The sequence below is a fragment of the Athene noctua genome, chromosome 27 (assembly GCF_965140245.1).
Source record: "Athene noctua chromosome 27, bAthNoc1.hap1.1, whole genome shotgun sequence".
Taxonomy (NCBI): domain Eukaryota; kingdom Metazoa; phylum Chordata; class Aves; order Strigiformes; family Strigidae; genus Athene; species Athene noctua.
Genome location: NC_134063.1, coordinates 6,643,851 through 6,663,410, shown reverse-complemented (window position 1 = coordinate 6,663,410; position 19,560 = coordinate 6,643,851). Strand labels below are relative to the sequence as shown.

General features: G+C 67.1%; 1 protein-coding gene across 2 annotated transcripts; it reads left to right on the top strand.

Annotated features, from left to right (window-relative positions):
- Positions 1-2,743: 2,743 nt before the first annotated feature.
- Positions 2,744-14,648, top strand: MEF2B (myocyte enhancer factor 2B). 2 transcript variants are annotated; one of them, XM_074928099.1, is made up of 9 exons: positions 2,744-2,884; positions 9,731-9,810; positions 10,264-10,467; positions 10,538-10,666; positions 10,748-10,910; positions 12,405-12,550; positions 13,148-13,259; positions 13,363-13,453; positions 13,919-14,648. In XM_074928099.1, exons 2-9 carry the CDS (start codon positions 9,757-9,759, stop codon positions 14,226-14,228), a joined length of 1,209 nt encoding a protein of 402 aa, XP_074784200.1. In that variant the 5' UTR covers positions 2,744-2,884; positions 9,731-9,756; the 3' UTR covers positions 14,229-14,648. The 2 variants fall into 2 exon arrangements, with proteins under 2 accessions (XP_074784200.1, XP_074784198.1); XM_074928097.1 differs by having other exon boundaries at positions 13,360-13,453.
- Positions 14,649-19,560: the final 4,912 nt, after the last annotated feature.

The window sequence follows — 19,560 nt, the reverse complement described above, 5'->3', positions numbered from 1 at the left end:
GTGGTTCCCGCTGGCACCCCCCACCCCAGCCGGGGCCGCGCGGGACACGGGCTATTTTGAAAGCTGGTGTGTTGGCCTTGGCAGGCAGCGCGGGTTTGGCTCCCGGCTTATTTCCAGCTCCGGTCTCGTGTTTTTGGCTTGGAGAGAAGTTGGGGGGGTTTGACGTTGGTCCCCAGGCCCCGTGTCGCTGGCACTAGGCCCAAAGTCCCCAAACTGGCTCCTGGTGACTGTCTCTGTCCCTTCCCCGTGGTCGGGAGGGTGACGGGGCTCAGCCGTGTCCCATGGGCTGTGTCACTCGGGGTGCAGAGCACTGGGGGAGCCCCCAGCACCCAGCAGCTTGGGCTCCCCAAAACCCCAGGATTTTGGGGCAGGAAGGGCCTCAAGAGGGAGCTCAAAGCTTTCGAGCTGCCGACCTGGAGCTTGCAGGGAGCAGCCAGGCAGAGCCTGGCCTGGGCACCCCCGGATCCGGGAGCTCCGGGCAGCCCCTGCGCCCAAAGAGGGGGTTCAGCTGGGCCGACTGGTAGTGGCTCTTGGCCAGGCCGAGCCCCTGGGTGGCCCGAGGTGAAGATGGGGGGACAGGGCAGGGAGGTCCCACACCCCAGGCGGGTGAAGGGCCACCCTGTGTGTCCCCAAAGCCCAGCCCGGGGCAGGACGGGGCGTCTGGACACGTCGTCTCAGACTCTACGGCTGCCAGGACGCTGCTCCACCACTGCTCCCGCACTTCTGCTCTCCCTCCTACCTCCTCTTCAGGATCAATTAAAATTACGAGCAGGGCTAATTAACAGTCTGCTAATTACACTCTGAAGCCCTCTATAAACCAGGAGCTTTAAAAGCGGCCCTGAGGAAGACGTCAGGCCCTTTCTGCCCGCGCAGCCTGCACCAAAAGCCCCTTCCAGAGTGTCTCCATCTCTCCAGCCCCTCTCCCCAAAGCCCCCCCAGGGTTGGGACCGGACCCCCCGGCATGGCCGGGATGGAAGGCCGTGTCCCCGCTGTGGGGCTGGCGTGGGAGCTGATTTCCAGCGAGTCTGTGATAACCCCATCCCACCTGCTGCCCCGGGCGGCTCCGCTCACGTAGGGGGAGCTTGGGAATTGCATCAGTTCCCCCCTCGCTGCTGTAAACACGGGTGTTCCCTGCGGGAACCCTGCGCCGAGCAGCTCCCGGGCAGCCCTTCGCCTCCCCACCACAGCCGGAGGGCGCGGGACCCCCGGCACGGCCCCCCTGCCCCACGGCACACAGCACCCGCCTCGTGGGCCTGAGGGGGGGCTGGGGCAGAGCGTGGTGGTCGCGGGCATCCCCGCAGCATCACCGCGGCTTTGCCCCCCCCCACGCCGAGGCAGAGGTCACCCAAGGACAGGGTGTGAGTTGGGCTGCGCCTTCTCCAGGGCCAGATTTGGAGCTGGACACAGACCCAAGGCACATCAGCATCCCCTGAGCTTGGGTGCTGCTCCCCCCCCCCCGGGCGAGGTGGGGGGGGGGGAAGCACCTTCCCAGCACGGCTGCTCTGCACCCTCCAGCCAAAACGCTGACACCCAGCTATCCCCCACCATCAGACCCCACCGTCCGTGGGTCTGTCACCGTGTGACGGAGCAGCAGCCCCCTCCCCTCGCTCCGCAAAATCCCCCCCGCGGTTCATCATCGCGGGATCCACAACCACCCACATCCTCCGGTCCCCACTCGAGACACCCCCCCCCCGGCACCGAGCGGGTTTCCACCACCTTCCCCAGGCTGCGAGTGGGGACGGTGCCAAGAAATCACAGCGCTGGCTTGTCCCAGGTGTCACCCAGGCCCGTCCCCACGCTCCGCGCCGGGTGGGGGGACACAGAGGCGTCGGGGTTGCTTCTACTGAAGCAGGCTGGTGGCAGCGAGCGAGCTGCCTGCGGAGGTTTCTCTCGGCGTCCCCCAGCGCTTCCTCGCAGCCTCCCTCGAGTTATGTCACCGCGGTCCAGCGGCCCCCGCCAAAGGCTCCAGGGCCCCTCGCTGCAGCGTGGGGGGGGGACGGGGACAGGCCAGGGGCAGGAGGATGGAGCAGTCCCCCCCTCCCTGCCCCAGGGCAGGTCATTTCGTTTATAAAATGCAAAGATAAAAACGAGAGGGATGTGCTGGGTGTTTCCTTTCAGAGCTGCAAAGCAGCGGTGGCGTTTCGAGCTGATGAGGGTTTTGTTTTTTTTTTTTTTTTTCGCTGTGGTTTTCGCTGTCCTCGATGACCCTGGGGACCGGGGGACCAGCACCCCCCAGCCCTGTGGCTGAGGGGACCAGCAGTGCTGTAGGGGGGGGGTGTCCCCTAAAACCAAGTTGAGGGGGCCAAAGGCAAAGGCCAAACGCAGAGTCTGGCCCTAAACCTGCACCCAGGGCCCCCCCATCTCAGCCCGAGCCTGAGCCCCCCGGCGAGGGCACCGCATCCCCCAGGACCCCCCAAACTTCACCCCCATCCCAGCCCCCGAATTCCCACGAACTCACCCACGTCCTCCCCTGCCGGATCCCCTGTTCCAGCCCCCCCAGCCCCCCCCAATCCCCCCAACCTCCTCCCCCAGCCCCGCAACCTCCCCGCTTCTCCCCGCCCTTCGCCTCCACCCCGCCCCTCTGCCCGGGGGAGGCGGGGCTATGCAAACCAGCCCTGCAGCGACGGCCAATAGCGAGCGAGCCCGATAATGAGATGCAAATCTTTCGGCGGGGAGGGAGGGGCTATGCAAATGGTGCCGGCGCGGCTCGGGCAGGCGGCGGGCAGCGCGCGGCTCCGGGGACACGTACCGGCACCGGACTGGCACCGGGACCGCGACCGGACGGCGGCGGGGCCGCACCGGGGCCGGGCCGGTTCCGCTGCAGCGCCGGGCACCGGCCGCCGAGCCGGCGGGGAGTTACGGAGGAGGAAGAGCCGGTGTCCAGGTGTGTGGCCGGGGGTGGGCGGGGGGGTCCCGGGCCGCGGCCGCGCTCCGGTGTCACCGGTACCGGGGAGGAGGTTGGGAGGCGGAATGGGGGGGGGGGGGCAGTGGCGGCTGCGCACCCCCACACCCTCCCTTCTCTCCCCCCTCCCCGGGGTTCCCCTCCGCGCCGGGCGGCCCCGCGCATCCAACCGGCCGCCCCGTCGGGGCGCACGGGCTGGGGGAGCGGTGCCGGCCCGGGGAGGTGCCGGTGCGGCGGGACCGGCGCCCCGCGGGCTGCCCTGGGCACGGCGGAGCCCCGTCCCCCGCCCCGCCGTCTAGGGATGGCGGGCTATAAAAAGCCTGTGGTTTGCGCCGCGCTCGGGGCGGTTATTTTTACTCGTGTCTGTGCAGGGAGGAACGCCCGGGTTTAACCCAAAAGTGCAGCCTGGATGGCAGCCGCCCTGCCCCGGCCCCCGCCGGCCGCCTCCCCGCCACCCCCGGGCCCGCCGAGGCCTTCGGCTGCTGGGGCCGAGCCCACACGGGGAGGGGAAACTGAGGCACGGCACGGCCGGGCTGTTGGCTCGACGTGGAGTAAGTTGTAACGGTGCTGGTGACGCAGCGCCGGGACAGCCCGATACAGGGCCAGGGCCTGGTGCCACCGAAGCTTCGCTGGGGTGTCACAGCGGCCTGGCAGCAGCTTCATTGCCGCTCCAGGGTGGGGACGTGACCCGGCCGTGGCTCTGGCCAGAGCGTGGCATCTCCAGCGTGTCCCAACGCGCGTGAGTCTCCCTCCATCGCCCGTCCCCGCGGGCAGAACGAGGTGGATCCTCTGCCGGATCCTCCTGCCCGCTGCAGCCCATGGCCAGCAAGTCCCCTGGTCCCTGGGGTTTTACTCTTTTAATGAGCAAAAGTTTCCGGGAGCTGCTGGCTCTGGGGTTTTGCTGGGGATGAATTAACGGCGGGAGAGCTGGGAAGCAGGGACCTGCGCCGGGGAGGTGACAGGCCGTGCCCCCTCTCTCCACGCACGTCCCTTGGGGCATCGGGTACCGGCTGGGGAGGGAGCGTGGGCAACACGGCTGGGAGCCGGATCCTGGTGCTTTTCCACATCGCTGGCTGCCAGCGGGACACGTCACACGCGGGTGACGTTGGAGGGAGACCTGTGCAGCTCAGGGAGGGGGATTTGGGATGTAGATGGAGGCCTCGGGTTTGGTTTAGGATGTCAAACGTTCCCGCTCCCCTCCGAGCCTGGGGCGTTGATGATACCCTGGTGCTGAGGGCCGGCCGGCGCAGCAGCGGGGAAGGAAAACGGGTCTGGGAAACTTTAGATGGTGCAGGGGGATGGGGATTCCTGCTGACACCTGGGAGAAGCGTCCCGGCAGCGAGGGGGCTGAGGATCCGGCACGCTGCGCTGCCGCGGGGCTCCCCAGAAGGATCGGGAGGGGAATTTGTGTATTTAAGGCCATTGGATTTCCCTCCTCTTCCCCAAGAATTACAGCAGGATGGGCAAGAACAGGCCAGGTTTGTGAGCCGTGCGGCCCTAACGCCACGGGGATGGGCTCGGGCCAGCTGTCAGCAACTTCTGGCTGCCCCCAGCGACCCCTCCAGCAGCAAATGAGCATCATTTCCCCTATTAATGCCCAGCTGCAGCGTGGGGCGGCCCGGCCCCGTGGGAGCAGCGTGTTTCTTCCCTTAGCTGCTGCCAGCAGCGTTGGCGACACGGAGCAAAAAAGGTGGCCTGGGTGCCAGAGGGGGTCGTGTGTCCGTCCCCTTTCCCAAGGGTGAGAGCTGCCTCATTTTTTGGGGACGTTTCAATCCTTCCTCCTTTCACACAGTCATTTTGGAACCGAAAAGCCTCCGCCCAGCGCCACGCTTCGCCCCACGGCACCAGCCCGTGGCAGTGCCGGGTGCTGGTGGGACTTTCGGTCTGTGTCACCCCGAGGGGGCTGGAGCTGGGGCTGGATGGTGGCTGCGTCCCCCCCCGAGCCCAGCCCAAGCCTGGACTTGGCTCTGGAGGGGCACAGGGATGTGCCACGCCAGGCCCTGTGCTGCGATGGGGGTAGATGGCTGAATTATAATTAATTATAATTGCCCCCGGGGATTTTGGTGGGTGTTGGGGTGCTGTTACGAAATGGGGGAAGGCCGTTAGCAGATGCAACCCCCTTGTCCCCTGACGTGCCCTCGGTGTCCCCAAAACACCCCGTCCCCACCAGGCTCTCCTTTCCCCCACTTCCCAGCAGACTCCTCCTGCCCTCCCCGCTCCCCTTCCCGTGCCGCCAGCCCCGCTCTGGTTTATACTGGTTAGTTGTTTAAACAACCTATAAAAAGCAGAAGGCTCTGTCAACCCCCCGCAGAAACCCTGCTCAACTTTGACGTTTCCCTGCGCCGGGCTCGGGATGCTGCAAGGCCCCAGCGCTGCCGTTCCCGAGGGACTGGTGAGAGCCAGGGCCATGTCCCCTGGCAGCACCGGCCAGGGATGGATGTGGCCCCCGGTGGTCCCAGCACCACAAGTCCCTCCATGACAGCTGGTCCGTAAAGTCCCGTTGCCCTCCCGGTCCCAGCGATGCAGTGTCTGGCCTGCTCTCTCCCGGGATTTCACTGCCTCTGGCTCAGATTTTCCCCTCCCGTCCAAGCTTGCTGCCTCTCCCTGTAAAAAAGGGGATGGAAACTCTTTCTCCCACTTTAATCATTGTTTTTCTCCAGCGAAACATTTTTTGGAAGCTGCTGAACACGGACAGCGGGGACTTGCTGGCCACCTTCTCCCCACCCCATTTCTACCCAGCCCCTCCCAGCTTTCTGATTTGCAACAAAATCCCCATAATTTGGTGAAAAGGGCCTTTTTCCCCTATTTCTATGTCAATGCTGCTTTGCCCCGTGGGGATGGGAGAGGTGGGAGGATGAAACTCCGGGCAGCTCAGAGACCCTGACCTGGAGTTATTAGGGGAGCGCTCAGACAGAAGCTGCTGCAGGGTCTGGGTGCTCCCCTAACACCCCCCCCCCCCCCCCCCAACTTTGACTTTAGGATAAACTTGGTGGATTTAACATTCTGGGATCATTCAGGGATGGAGAAGGGTGTAAAGGTGTCAAAGGCAGCACCGGGACCCCCCCCAGTACCGCACCGATCATCCCGGGGCTGCAGCACACGGAAAAACACGTCGCTCTCAAGGGGTTCGCTTCGTCTCAGCGCGCTAATTAGGAGCTGGGATGGGGAGTTTACACGCTCCGACGTGATGCAAATGACGCCTAAAGGTGTACAGGATCCGGGGAGTTAATTATAAACCTCGTTGCAGCTCAGGGGTCGGGGTGACACCTCGCTGAAGGTGCTGGCAAAGGGATGGCGGGACGAGGGGCTGTGCCTGGGCGTGGAAACGAGCCCGGTGCGTGCGAGCGAGCAGAGAGCCCGGGCTAAAGATAAGCGCGCGTGGGAGGGAGCGGAGGCCGGCGGGATGCCAGGCAGCACGGGAGCCTCTGCCCGGCGCGGGCAGGGGAAAGCAGCTCCTCTCTGAAAAGGTTTTGAAGAGCTTGAGAGCTTTGCTTGCGCTGGGTTTTGTTGGTTGCCTTCGTAATGACGACGCTGAAGGGTGCTTCGTCCCTGCAGCCAGGCCCCGCCGTGAGTCCCCGCCACGACAACGCTGACGAGGAGCCGTTTGTGCGAGGTGGGACCTGGTTTCTCCAGGGCTGACACCCCAACCCTGCTCCCTCCTGCTCGGGGGTCCCCGGCCACGAGCCCTCACCGGACACCGGGTGCCCCCAGGCTGCTCCCACGATGCCGTTCCTGGCCCCGGGGACAAGGCTGGACGATGCCACCTCACAGGACAGTGGGACAGAGGTGGCAATGCCGGGTGGAACTGCCCCACTGTGCCCGTCACCCCCGACTGCAACAATCACCTGCAGCCGTAACGCTGCTGATCGCCTTATCGCCCGGCACAGCAATTAAAATCCAGAGTGAAAGTCCCTCCTCCCCGCCCAGCCCTTAACACCCATTTTGGGGGGAGCCAAGTGCCGGTGCCCTGCCACACTGCGGTGTCCGGGGCTCTAACACCTTGTACCCCACTTCTGGAGAGCATCCCCCCCTCTGCCCCACACCCCGACCGAACCCTGCGCCCGCCCCACAAGACCCCGGCACGTGGCGCGGTGCTGGTGGCCTGACCGGGGTCACACGCGTGTGTGTGTGTCCCCCCGTGTCCCTCGCGGTGGCCGAGCGGTGGAGGCGAAGCCCCGGGAGGAGCGGAGCTGGAACGAGCTGTGCGGGGAGGCGGCTGATGAAACCGCCCCGCGTGTTGCACGAGGCCTCCGACGGTTTCCCGGGCGGGGGGACGAGCCGCCCTGCGCCCGGCCGGCGGGGAGCGTGCGGGGAGTCCGGCTGCGGTGGGTGCCCGGTTCCCCCGGCCTGACGGCGCTGCGGCTGCTGCTTCTTCTCGCCTCCCACCCCTGCCTGCTATTCTGGGCTGGGGCCCCCGCAGCAACGCCCTGAGGGTGCTGGTAACCCCCTGGGACTCCCATAGCATCGCTCCATGGGTGCTGGTACCACCCTGGGACCCCCACAGCATCACCCCGTGGGTGCCAGTACTGCTTCAGGACCCCCACAGCATCGCTCTATGGGTGCTGGTACCACCCTGGGACCCCCACAGTATTGTCCCATGGGTGCCAATACCCCCCAGCACCCCCACGGCATCATCCTATGGGTGCTGGTACCCTCCTGGTACCCCCAGAGCATTGTTCCATGGGTACTGGTACCCTCCAGGACCCCAGCATTACACCACGGGTACCAGTACCCCTCAGGACTGCCACAGCATCTCCCTGTGGGTGTAAGTGCCCCACTGGGATCTCTGCAGCATCATCCTATGGGTGCCAGTACCCCCCAGAACCCCCACAGCATCATTCCATGGGTGCTGGTACCCCCAGGCCCTGCTCCTGGAGCACCCCACCTGGACAGATGTGGTTCCCCCGGGGCTCAGAGCTGTGCTGGTACCCTGGGGGTGGCCTCTGTCCCCTGAGCCAGGGACACGGCCAGGGCCAGGTGGGGACTTGCAGGATCAGCCCCAGCGTAGGGACCATCTCCCTCTGTGCTCCCCACACAGCTGGAAACTGGGGTGCTGGAGCAGGGCATTGGGGTGCTGTGGCAGCTGAGGAGCTGGGGGGGGTGGGGAGTGGCCCCAGCTGAGGGGGCCCTTGGCAGCGTTTCATGTCCCCACTACAGATAGGGGGACACGTCCTTCTGTCCCCAGCACCCTGGAGCCTTTAACAATTGCGGGAGCTCGCGGCCGGGTGAACGTCCCCTGACCCAAACGGGCCGAACCCAGCTGCGAGCCGGACCCCCCTGGGGAACAGCCCCTGTTTCTGCGCCCCAAATTAGAGATTGTGGGGATGGGGGTGGCCAGGCGAGGGCTGACCGTCTATCTGGGAGCGCCCTGGCCCGACGCCGTGCCGCAGGTGTCGGTGCTGGGAGGGCAGGAGCAGCCCTGGCCCCGCGTGGGCAGCAGGAATCGTTGGGAAAACCTTTGCCTTTTCACCAGGGAATCGTTGGCGTTTTCCGGGGGGGGGGCCGGGGTGGTCTTGGCACCCCCCGTACCTTGGTGTCGTGCGTGGGCCCCGGGACACAGGGTGGCAGCGGGGCCGTGGGAACGGCAGCGCAATTTCCTTCCATAAATTAAAATTAGTTTTGATCAGCTAAATATAGCAGCTGAGCAAGATGGTAAATGGCAACGTGCTTGAGAGGGGGAAGCGGGACAAGCTGGGGCATTGGGGGGGCAAAGGGCTGGCGGGTCCCCAACCTGCACCCCTGGGGTACATCCCTGCAATGCCGGGGGGGCTGCTGGCTGGATCTGGGGGTGTCCTGGGGTGCTGCTGTCCCTGGGGAGTCACAGAGCTGAGCTCCAGGCCCCGCCGGCTTCGCAGCTCAGCCCTTGCCCCGTGGCCATGGCGTGGGGACAGTGGGAACCCATCTGGGCCAGGTCTGCACCCAAACTGGGGGGGGAGAGGCTGGGTGCGGGGTCCCATTGGGAGCGTCTCGATGCCACCCATGGCTCTGCACCAGGCTGCCGTGGTAGTGGGGCATCCCAGAGGGGTTTGGGGGTGACTGGTGCTGGGGGACGGCAAGGGGAGCAAGAATTGTGTCCCTGTGGCAGCAGGGGGATGTCACGGGAGGGGTGTCAGAGACCAGTGCCAGGCCGCGGTGGGTGCTGAGACCCTGCACCCGGGGTGGGATGCAGAGTCCCCGAAGCCCTCTCCCTTCCCACCACGGGCTCACGTGGCCTGAAGAGGTGGGTGGTTTCGCTTTGCTGTCTCCTCATACAGCCACTTCCTGACCTGCGAATGGCGGAGGTCAAATTTAGTCTGTTCGCTTAGAAAAAAAAAAAAAATAAAAATTAAAAAAAAAACCCAACCTTGAACCTAAAAACAGCCCTTTTGTTTTACGGACCCTCCCCGCAGCCAGCCTGGCCTCCTTTATAACCGCCCTCCCCATCCGACAGACCCGCCGGTGAGGAGCATCAGTGCGAGGGGCAGGGTGGGAGCAGCCCCCGCGGCGTCGGGCGGGCGCTCGGGGATGCAAAGGCTGGTCCCGTGCTCCCGGCGAGGGCCCCGGAGTCGGGGTTGCGTGAGGCTGGCGGAGCCGGGGCGGTGGAACCGGCTGGGCAGAGTTAAGGGGATTTTGCCCCTTCCTGCCCCAGCAGAATTTCCCAATTTTATTTTTCATTTTTCAGTTTGCTGAAAAGAAAGAAAAAAAAAATGCTGAAACTTCCTCTGAAAATTTGTTTTTTTTCAGCAAAACTTATTTTTGGGCAACCGGAGGGGTGAGGAGGAGTATGCGGTGCTGGGGCAGATGCTCACTCGGGCTGCTGGGGCTCAGGGGCTTCTCGCTCTCTTCCAGCCCCGCCTTGAGTGTAGGAAGCAAAAATGGGCCGGAAAAAAATACAGATCAGCCGAATATTGGATCAGCGGAACCGACAGGTAGGAGCCACTCAGGGCCAAGGTGGGGACGAGGGGCACGCGGAGGCACGAGGTCATGAAGGGAGGCAAAGCTGCGCTGCTCCCACCTTCTCCAGGGATGCTGGATCCTTCGGGGCCAGAGGGGGTTTGGGGAGCCAGGAGGAGGATTTGGGGAGCCAGGAGGAAGGTTTGGGGAGCCAGGAGGAGTGTTTGGGGAGCCGGGAGGAAGGTTTGGGGAGCCAGGAGGAGGATTTGGGGAGCCAGGAGGAAGGTTTGGGGAGCCAGAGGGGGTTTAGGGAGCCAGGAGGAAGGTTTGGGGAGCCAGGAGGAGGATTTGGGGAGCCAGAGGGGGTTTGGGGAGCCAGGAGGAGGATTTGGGGAGCCAGGAGGAGGGTTTGGGGAGTCAGGAGGAGGGTTTGGGGCCGTGTCCAGTGGTCCTGGGTGCAGCATTCCGTCCCCTTCCCTGCTCTGCAGGTGACTTTCACCAAGCGGAAGTTCGGGCTGATGAAGAAGGCGTACGAGCTGAGCGTCCTGTGCGACTGCGAGATCGCCCTCATCATCTTCAACAGCACCAACCGCCTCTTCCAATACGCCAGCACCGACATGGACAAGGTGCTGCTCAAGTACACGGAGTACAGCGAACCCCACGAGAGCCGCACCAACTCCGACATCCTCGAGGTAACGGCTGGGGCCGGCCGGGGCGGGGGGCCGGCCGGGGGACCCCCTCTCACCGCCCCGCTCCCCACAGACGCTGAAGCGCAAGGGGCTGGGGCTGGAGAGCCACGAGCTGGAGCTGGACGAGGGGCCGGATCCCGGGGAGAAGGCGCGAAGGCTGAGCGAGGGCATGGACCTGTCGGTGGCACGGCCCAGGTTTTATGTGAGTCGCTGCCGTCCCGCGGCGCTGGGGATGAGGGTCCCCGTCCCCTCCCTTGTACCTCACCGGCACTTCACCCCGCAGAGCCCAGCGCCGCTGCCCGAGGCTGCCTACGGCAGCTCCCCCCCGGCCGCCGACACATCCCTGGGCAGCGCCAGCGGGTCCCCGCAGGGCCAGGGCCGCCCGCCCGCCTTCAAGCCGGCGGCACCGAAGCCACCGGGACGCTCGCCGGGACCACTGCCCACAGGTAGGCTCAGACCCGTTGCCCAGAGCCGGCTGCGGGGGAGAAGTTCCCTGCTGTGGGCACCTCGTCCCTGCCATGGGTACCCCATCCCCATTGTGGGCACCCCATCCTCACTGTGGGCACCCCGTCCCCATCGTGGGCACCCCATCCCCAGCACGGGCACCCCATCCCCACCATGGACACCCCATCCCCATTGTGGGCACCCTATCCTCACCGTGGGCACCCCATCCCCACCGTGGGCACCCCATCCCCAGCATGGGCACCCCATCCCCACCATGGACACCCCATCCTCACTGTGGGCATCCTGTCCCTGCTGTGGACACCCCAACCCCACCACAGGCACCCACTCCCCACCATGGATACCTCATCCCTGCTACAGGCCCCTGGTGCCCACCATGGGCACCCCATCCCTGCCATGGGCACCCCATCCCTGCCATGGGCACCCTGTCCCTACCATGGGCACCTCACCATGGGCACCCTATCCCTGCCATGGACACCCCATCCCCACCATGAGCACTCCATCCCTGCTGTGGACACCCTGTCCCCACCGTGGGCATCTCATCCCTGCCGTGAGCACCCCATTCCCGCCATGGCACCCCATTCCCGCCATGGACACCCCATCCCTGCCATGGGCACCCCATCCTCGCCAGCCCCACGGGGATTTTCCGGGCCAGGCACCGCATGCAAAGCTCCTCTCGCAGCATCTCCTGGGGACTTACCGGGAGCGGGGCCGGGGCGGGTGCGTGGGCAGGTAGCGCCGCCGCAGCTGTGGAAACACCGTCCCCTGCCTCCAGCCAGCTGCTTCCTGCACCCTGCCAGCACCCGGCACCCTGGGCACCCTGCGCCCACAGCTCGGAGCTGGGCATGAAGGGCTCATCCTGCCCAGGGGGAGGACACGGGGACACGGGTGTCCCCAGGGCCACGCAGCTGGAAAAAATGATGCTCTGGCTTGACCAGTGGAAACCCCCCGGGTGGGTGGGAGGTGGCACAGGGTGCGGGGGGGGGGGGGTGTCTGGGCGATATTCCCGGTGCAGGATACAGCGTGCAGCATCCCCGTCTCCCTGGATGGGGACAACGTGGTGTCCCCAGGACACGCTGGACACCCCCACGGGAGGTCACAGCCGCTCCGTGGGGGGCTGCGGTGTGGGTGCACCCCACAACAGGGTCTGGCTGTTGGGTGCTGGGGGGGAAATTTGCAGCCTGCCGGCCCCAGGGCTTCGTGCAGTGTTTCCGCTCGCAGCACGTGGCCGCCGCAGGCCGGGGGTGGCCACCGCAGGCCGGGGGTGGCCGCCCCAGCCCAGATGCGCTGACGGCCTCGTGCAGGAAGTGGCTTTGCCGGAGCGCGGCACCGTGTCGGCACTCACAGCCGCCCGCGGCCACGAGGGCACCGGGGGCACCGGCCGCAGCCGTGGGGATCCCCAAAAGCGCCACAGCCCCCCGGACCCCGCATCCCTCAGGGCCACCCCGTGCATCCTCCTGTCCCCTCTGTCCGCCCAGGTATCGGCTACCCCCTCTTCCCTGCCAGTGGCCTGAACCGAGCTCTGGCCACCAAGACCCCCCCGCCGCTGTACCTGGGGGGGGAGGGCCGGCGTGGCGAAGCCCACGGCAATCTGGGGAGCGGCCGGAGCGGTGGCAACGCGGTGGTGAGTGACTTGGGGAGTGGGGGGGACACCGGCTCTGCCCGACCTGCTGCCTGGGCTGGCATGTGGGGACAGCACTACCAAAAGGGGGGGGGGGAAGCCCCAGCGTGGTCCCATCACTGGGAATGTCCCCTGCGTGTGAGACAAACCCTCCCCCCCCAATCTGTAGCCCCCCAGGTTGGGCTGGTTCTGAGTCCCTGGGATGCCCCTGGTGCCTGGGCAGAGGGTTGGGACCCCCCAGCCATGGGGTTCCCCTGGGGGTTGGTGCTTTGGGGACCCCCTCCCCGGCAGTGACACCGCAGGAGGGGGCAGCAGGGCAGGTGGTGACACACACACACACACACACACACACACACACCCCCTTCCCAGCTTGCTGCAGCCGGGCACTGTCACCGTGCCCGGTGTCCCCCGGGGCCACACGGATGTCCCCTCCCCAAATCCATCGGGGAGCTTCTCCGACGCGCTGCCACCTCCTCTTCCTCCCCAGGGCTTTGCTGGGGAGCACGGGGAGGGGCTGGAGGGGGGGCTGATGCTGTATCAATGGTCCCCCAGAGGGTTGGCAGCACAAACCCTGATGGGGGGCACCCCCCTGTCCCGCAGCGGCCGCTGTACCCCGCTCTGCAGACCCTGAGCCCCGTGCTCACCCCGGGCAGCTCCGCCGTCCCCAGCCACGGCCTCAGCGGCTTCCCCTTCCTCGCCCCGGCGCAAGCGGGTAAGTCCTGGCCCCACGGACCCCCCCAACCCCAATTTCGGACCCCCCCCCCCCCCCCCCCAACCTCCTGGCTCCTGCTCACTCTTGGCCTCTTGCTCAGCAGAATTTGGGGCTGGCGAGGCCCCGCCACCCCCCGGCTTCCTGCAGCCCGGCCCCCCGGCGTGGCAGCACCCGCGGGACATGGCAGCGCTGGGGTAAGGATGGGGGCTGCGCCGGGGGGGCGGGTAGAGTGCTTTGGGGACGAGCCTGTTGGTGGGGAGCTGCTGCACCCATGGGTGCCACCTCCCAGCCATGGATCCCAAGGTGCAGTCCCCCCCCCCCCCCTGCTGTGCTGGGGTCTGTCCAGCTTCACCCCAAAATGGGGGCGCACGGGGTCACCCCCGGAATCCCCCCCCCACACACACACTGTTGGCAAAGCCTCTTCCAACTGAATTTCCCCAGGGGACCTGGTCCCCGTGTGTGTCGCCCCCCCCCAGCCCCGGTCACACAGCAGGCCGGCAGCCCCAGTGCTCAGAGCTGGTACCTGAGATGAGTTTGGGGGGGTCTCAGCCCCTCTAAGGAGGAGGGGGGGAGGAGCTCGGCCCCTCCCCACCCCACCCGCCTCAGCAGGGGATGCAGAGAGACCGGCCCTCACACCTCGCCCCCCCCTCTTACCCCAGGGTCAGCAGCCGCATCGTCGCCACTGAAGAGCCACCCCCGGCCCCCGGTGCCTCCCCGCAGCACCCAGCCATCAGCATCAAGTCGGAGCGGGTCTCCCCGGGGTTGGGCTGCCCCTCGGGCACCCCCCAGCCCCCCCTGGCCAGCCTGGCCTCCCTGAGCGAAGCCTCCCGAGGCCCCGGAGACCTCCAGCCGCGGGATGACTATGCCAAGGGGTACCCCTACGCGCTGGGGCCCCCCCGGCTGGCGGAGGAGCAGCGGGTCCCCGTCCCCACGCGGCGGGCGCAGGCCGTGGACGCTTGGCAGAGATAGCGAGGCCGACGGGGTGCAGGGGTGGGGGTCGAGCCTGGAGGGAGAGCTTTTGCCCCCCCCCCTGCTTCACCCCCATCCTCGAAGCTCCCCCCTGTGCCCTTTGCAACGCTGCCGGGGGGGGGTCGGCAGTGCCGCAGGGCTTCCCGTGGGGTCCCAGACCCCCACCCTGGGGCTGCAGCTCCTGGCAAACCCCCTCCCCACCCTGGTGCCCCCCACACACCGCCGGCCCCCCACTCCCTACAGCTCTGCTGCCCCCCCCCCCTCCCAGCCCCCTGCGAGGCCAGGACCCCCCAGGGGCGAGGACACTGTACGTGTCCGTCTGTCCGTCTGTCCCCGCGTGTCCCCAGCCAGCGGGAATGCCGGAGAAGTGCCACGGGGTGGCAGCAGGACTGAGAGCACCAGCAGCGGGGCCAACACTGCACCCCCCCGGCCCAATCCTGCACCCGACCCGGGCGGGGGGGGGGGGGGGGGGGAGGTTGCTGGGGTCCCGCAGCCAGGAGGGAGGGAGGGAGGCACCGGGGGGAGGGTGGGGGGCTGCTGCTCCCCTGGCCCAAGGGCTCTTTTCTATTTATTATCGTCTCATCAATAAAGAGCTGGGGGTGTTGGGGTGTCTGGTGTGAGCTTCTTGGGGTCAGGCAGCGTGACTCGGGGGGGGCTAACGAGTGGCAGATCATTAATGTCCCCAAGGGGGAGAAGCGGCCCATGTCCTCACCCCCTTTGGCTCCACGTTGCTGTCCCTTGTGCCCCCCCCCCCCAATGCTTTAGACCCGCAAGGTGGGTGACAGCTGGGTCACCCCCCAGCCCTGGCCAGGTCCCTGGGGCCCAGCCACGCTGCTCCCACCCCTCGGCCTCCTGGGACACCCCGAAAAACCTGCCCGTAGGGTCTCAGGGCCACAGCCTGGAGCTGGGAGCGGGCGGGAGGAGGAAAAAAAAAACACCCCTCTGTGCCCTTGAGATCCGCACCGGTGGGGGCAAGTGGGGGGTGAAGTGGGGGGGTGGGTCCGGCCCAGCTGAGCTGCACCTATTCCAGCTCCGGACTGGGCTGGCACTGGGGGGGTTTGCTGCTCCCTGGGGTGGGGGAGCATCCCCTGGGGCCTGAAGGGTGCTGGCCACGCTGCCGGGAGGTGAGCGAGGAGGGGGGGGACCTCTGGGTTTGGGGGGGGGGGGTCCCCAGCACTGCCTGGACACCCACAGGTTGGGATTGGGCAGAGAGGGGGGGGTCCCTCCACACTGGCCACTCACCAGCGCTGAACTTGACCCCTCCCGGCGGTGGGGGGGCTACTGGTGGCTGAGCCCCGAGATTAAATCATGGGCGGGAGATTAACCCCGGGAAGAGTTGGTCCCGTTTCACAGAACCCGCGAGCGACACGAATTCCGGCCGGGATTAGGGGCTGGACGGAGCCCCGGCACCCCCGGGTGGATCCGGCCTTGGCCCAGGTGCCCCCCCCTTGGCTGGCGGGGCCCCCCCCGGCCCCCCTTGGGTCTGGGAAGGGGCTTCTGCGTGGAAAGCGGAGGCGAGACCCCCGGTGAAAGTGTGGGGGCTGGGGTAAGAGACACTGATTGAATAGCAATGACTGCATGATTTATGGTTTGCATTATTGCATGGCTCATTTGAATATATGCTAATAAGGCTTTTCTCCTCGTTTTGTTTGTAAGATTTAGATTTGCTATGGCAACCCGCTGGCATGGAAGGAGCGCCAGGAAATGTCAGGGTGAGGTGAGCCCCCGGGAGGGGCTGGGGGCTGCCGGGGACACTCACCGCATCCCGCCGCGGGGACACGGGAGCGGCCGGTGGGACCCGGAGGGCAGCGGCGGGAGACCCGGGGGCTGACCGGAGCCACGCACCCCCCCCCCCGGCTACCTGCAGGTCCAGTAACGCCCCGTTGTGACAGGTCCTAAACTGGGGTGGGTGGGGAGGGGGGTGCCCTGGGGTGCCCCCAGCCCCGCTTTGGTCCTGCAGGGAGGGCCCTCGCCTCTTCTTCCCCCCCCCCGCCCCAAACCTGCCGAGCGTCCCCCAAGTGCGGCGGAGACAGTGGGATGCCCCATTACGCTGGACCCGAAAGTGTCACCCAGGGACCCCCAGATTTGGGGGGGAGGGAGGGGGCAGCGCTCAGGATGACACCGGGAAGAGACAGAGCATCTGTGTTCGCTCTGTGCCATGCCCCCCCCTCAGTCCTTCAGGGTCCTGGGCCACGGTGGAGGGCTCTGGGCCACCTCCCCACCTCTGTGGCTCTGCGTCCCCTTCCCAGCTGGCCAGGGAGTTGCCCCAGTAAAGCCCAGTTACCTGCAGGCCCAGCATGGCGGGGGGGGGGGCTGCGCTGCTCCGGGAGGGTGCTGGGCTCCGGTGCTCGGGGCTCCGGAGCCGGTGGGGCTTTGTCTCCCGGTCGCTGCCAGTCCCCCTCCCTCTGCTGCGGGGGGGGGGGGGGGGGGATTGTGCTGTCGGGGCTCTGCACCCCGATTTGGGGGGGCTGTGGACCCTGCAGTCAGGGTGCTGCCTCGCTGGGGGAAAGGCAGATGGGTTGTTTTGGTTTTTTTTTTGGGGGGGCCCATCCCCTCCTCAGAGACGTGGGGGAGCAGCCCGGGGGGGGGGGGGGCGGGGGGCGCTGACGGTCCGTGTCCCTCGGGGTCGTGGTGTTACCGAGGGGACAACCCGGGTGGGGATGGGGCCCCCCCGCTGCCCCCACCAAGGCGGCTCTGCACCCCCCCCCCTCCCCGGGCCTGTCCCGGGGTGCAGGAGCTGGGGGACCTGCGGCCCCTCGGAGCCCCACGGCCACGCGTGACCGCGGAGCAGCCCCGGGGGTGGCTCCGGGCTGTCGCGGTGGCCCCGGGGCTCAGCCGGGGCCGGGCGTTGCGTGTCCCCGACGGGACGGGCCGCCCGCTCCAACCGGGGACCGGTCTCCGCTCCCGGGTTACCCGGAGCCGTTTCACGCCTTAGAACGGGGCGGCGACGAGCCCCGGGCTGGGGGCGAGCGCGGCCGCGGCCCCGGCCCCGAGGGGACGGGGGTGTCCGGCCCCTCCTCGCCTCCCCGCTGCAGCAAACCGGGACCGAGCCGGGCACCGGGGGCTGCCGCCCCCCTCCTCCTCCCCCCCCCGCGGTGTATCCTCCCCCAAACACCCACTTTGTTGTTTTGCAAAAGCCCTGAAATATTCATGGCGCTGCGCCGAGCGCCTCTTAATGAATTTTTGATCAAAACGTTATCAGGGAGCCAAAATAAGCCGCCCCCCCAAAAAAAAAAAAAAAAAAACAACCCACGTTACCCTGAGCGGGGGTGGAGACATGGGACCGGGCCCGCCGATACCGGACGGTTGGAGGAGCCGGGTCCGGCCCCGAGAGCCTTTTACCGGGAGAGGCCCCGGCGGCGGGGCCGGTCAGCCCGGGGGTCGCATCGCCACCGGGGGGGGGGGTGGTCGCACCCCGCCGCCGGGGATGGTTATTCCGGAGCCGGTGGTAGGGTTTTGGGGTGCCCGATGTGCAGGCCCGACCTCCTGCTGCCCACCCCACCCACCTCCCTCCGCCCCGACCTGGGTTGAGAGGGGCCGGCCGGGCCCCCGTGAAGCCCCGGTTGGACGGGACGGGCGGGGGGGGGGCCGGGACAGCGCGTCCCGGCGCCCCCCAGCCCCGCAGGGAGAAATATTCGTTGAGGGGGAAATACATCGCGAAACTCATTAGGGCAAGAGCACGGAACCAGCGGGCCCCCCCCCCGGCCGGGAGCTGCCCGTGCCCGGGGCAGCAGAGCTGGGGCGGGGGGGCACCGAGGCAGCCCCCGGCCCCGGCCCGGTCCCGTCTCCGTGGCGGGGGGACGCGCCCCGCGATCGTTCCGGTGGCTGGAGCCAACCTCGGCCCACAGCCGGTCGGTGTCGGAGGGGGGTTGTGTGGGGGGGTGTGTGTCCGGGGGTGATATTTAGGGCACGATCCCCCCCCCCGGGCGCTGCGCGAAGCCGCCTGTGCAGCCTCCGATTTTTAACGCGCTCTGAAAATCCCGGGGCGGGGGGTGTGTGCTGCATTCCCGACCGCTTCAAGAGCTTGGAGGTGTTAACACTCGGGGAGGGGGGGGGGATTTAATTTAAAAATAGCCGATTTTTGCTTTATTTCCACGGACTAATCCCGCACAGGCCGGGGAGGGGGGGTGAACCTGCCCGCCCGCTGCCTTCTGCCGCAGCCTCTGCCCCAGCCCTGGGAGTCGGGGGGGGGGGCGGAAAGGCAGGGGGACCCCCCAACACCCCCCACAACCTTCCCCTCCCCTCCGGATCCGGCCCCGCTCCCTCCGCGCCCCGTGGGGTGCCCCGAGCCCGGACGGTCCCGCCGGTATCCGGGGCCGGGCGGCGGAGGCGCGGGGGGGGGGGGGGGGGGGGGGCGATGTTGAAGCCGGGCGGGGGGGGAATCCGGATCCGGCCCTGCCTCCCGCTGCCCGTTCGGGGCCGCATCCGCGGGGTCACCGGGATGATTATTATTAATATTATTTATTTAAAAAAAAAAAAAAATCCCCGTTATTTTTAGGTTCTGCTGCCAGAGCCGCCCCCGCGCTCCCCCCCCCGCCCAGCCCGGTGCATTCCCCCCAGCGCAGGGCTAACCTATCCCGCTCCCGACGTGAGGACGTCATGCCTTACGTAGTAAAATATGGAGAAAGCAGGGGAAAAAAAAAAAAAAAAAAAAAAAGCGCATTTTTTTTTTCCTCCTCTCTCCCATCTCCATTTCCAAAAGGGACAAAATGGATGTTTGGGCGGAATCCGCCCCCCCGACTCCCCCCCCCCCACACACACACCCCCACCTACCCCCGAGGGCCCGGTAGCGGCGGGTCGGGGCTGCCCGGGCCCGGTCTGGGGGCTCCCGGTGTTAAAGCCCCGGGCAGCCGTTATCTGTTTAACCCCACGTAAAGGCAACGTGATGGCGGGGGGCTCCGCGTCCCGCCGCCCCGGCAGCGCTCTCCGGGCTCCGCACCCCGCTCCGCATCGGCTGGATGTCTCCGGGCTCCGCGTCCTGCCCGGTGCCGCGTCCCCCCCAGCCCCCGCCCCGGAGGCTTGCCGGTGTCCCGGCGGCTCTCGGCTCCCGCTAAGTCATTAATGGATGCAGATGTGCGGAGGGAGGTAAATAATCCCCCCCCACTTCCCTTTTTTTTTTTCGTCTCTGGTTTTTCCCCCTCTCCCTGCCCCGCACCGAACTCCCCGGGGCCGGGGCAGCAGCGGGCGGCCGCCGGTGCTGCCCGCCGGAGGGGCAGGGCTGTGCGGGCACCGGCAGCCGCCCCGCTCCCCCTCCCGCTGCTCCCAACTTGGAGGAAGTCTGCGAGGGGGGACCCCCTCCTCCCTCACCCGGGCCTTTTTAAAAATTATTTTT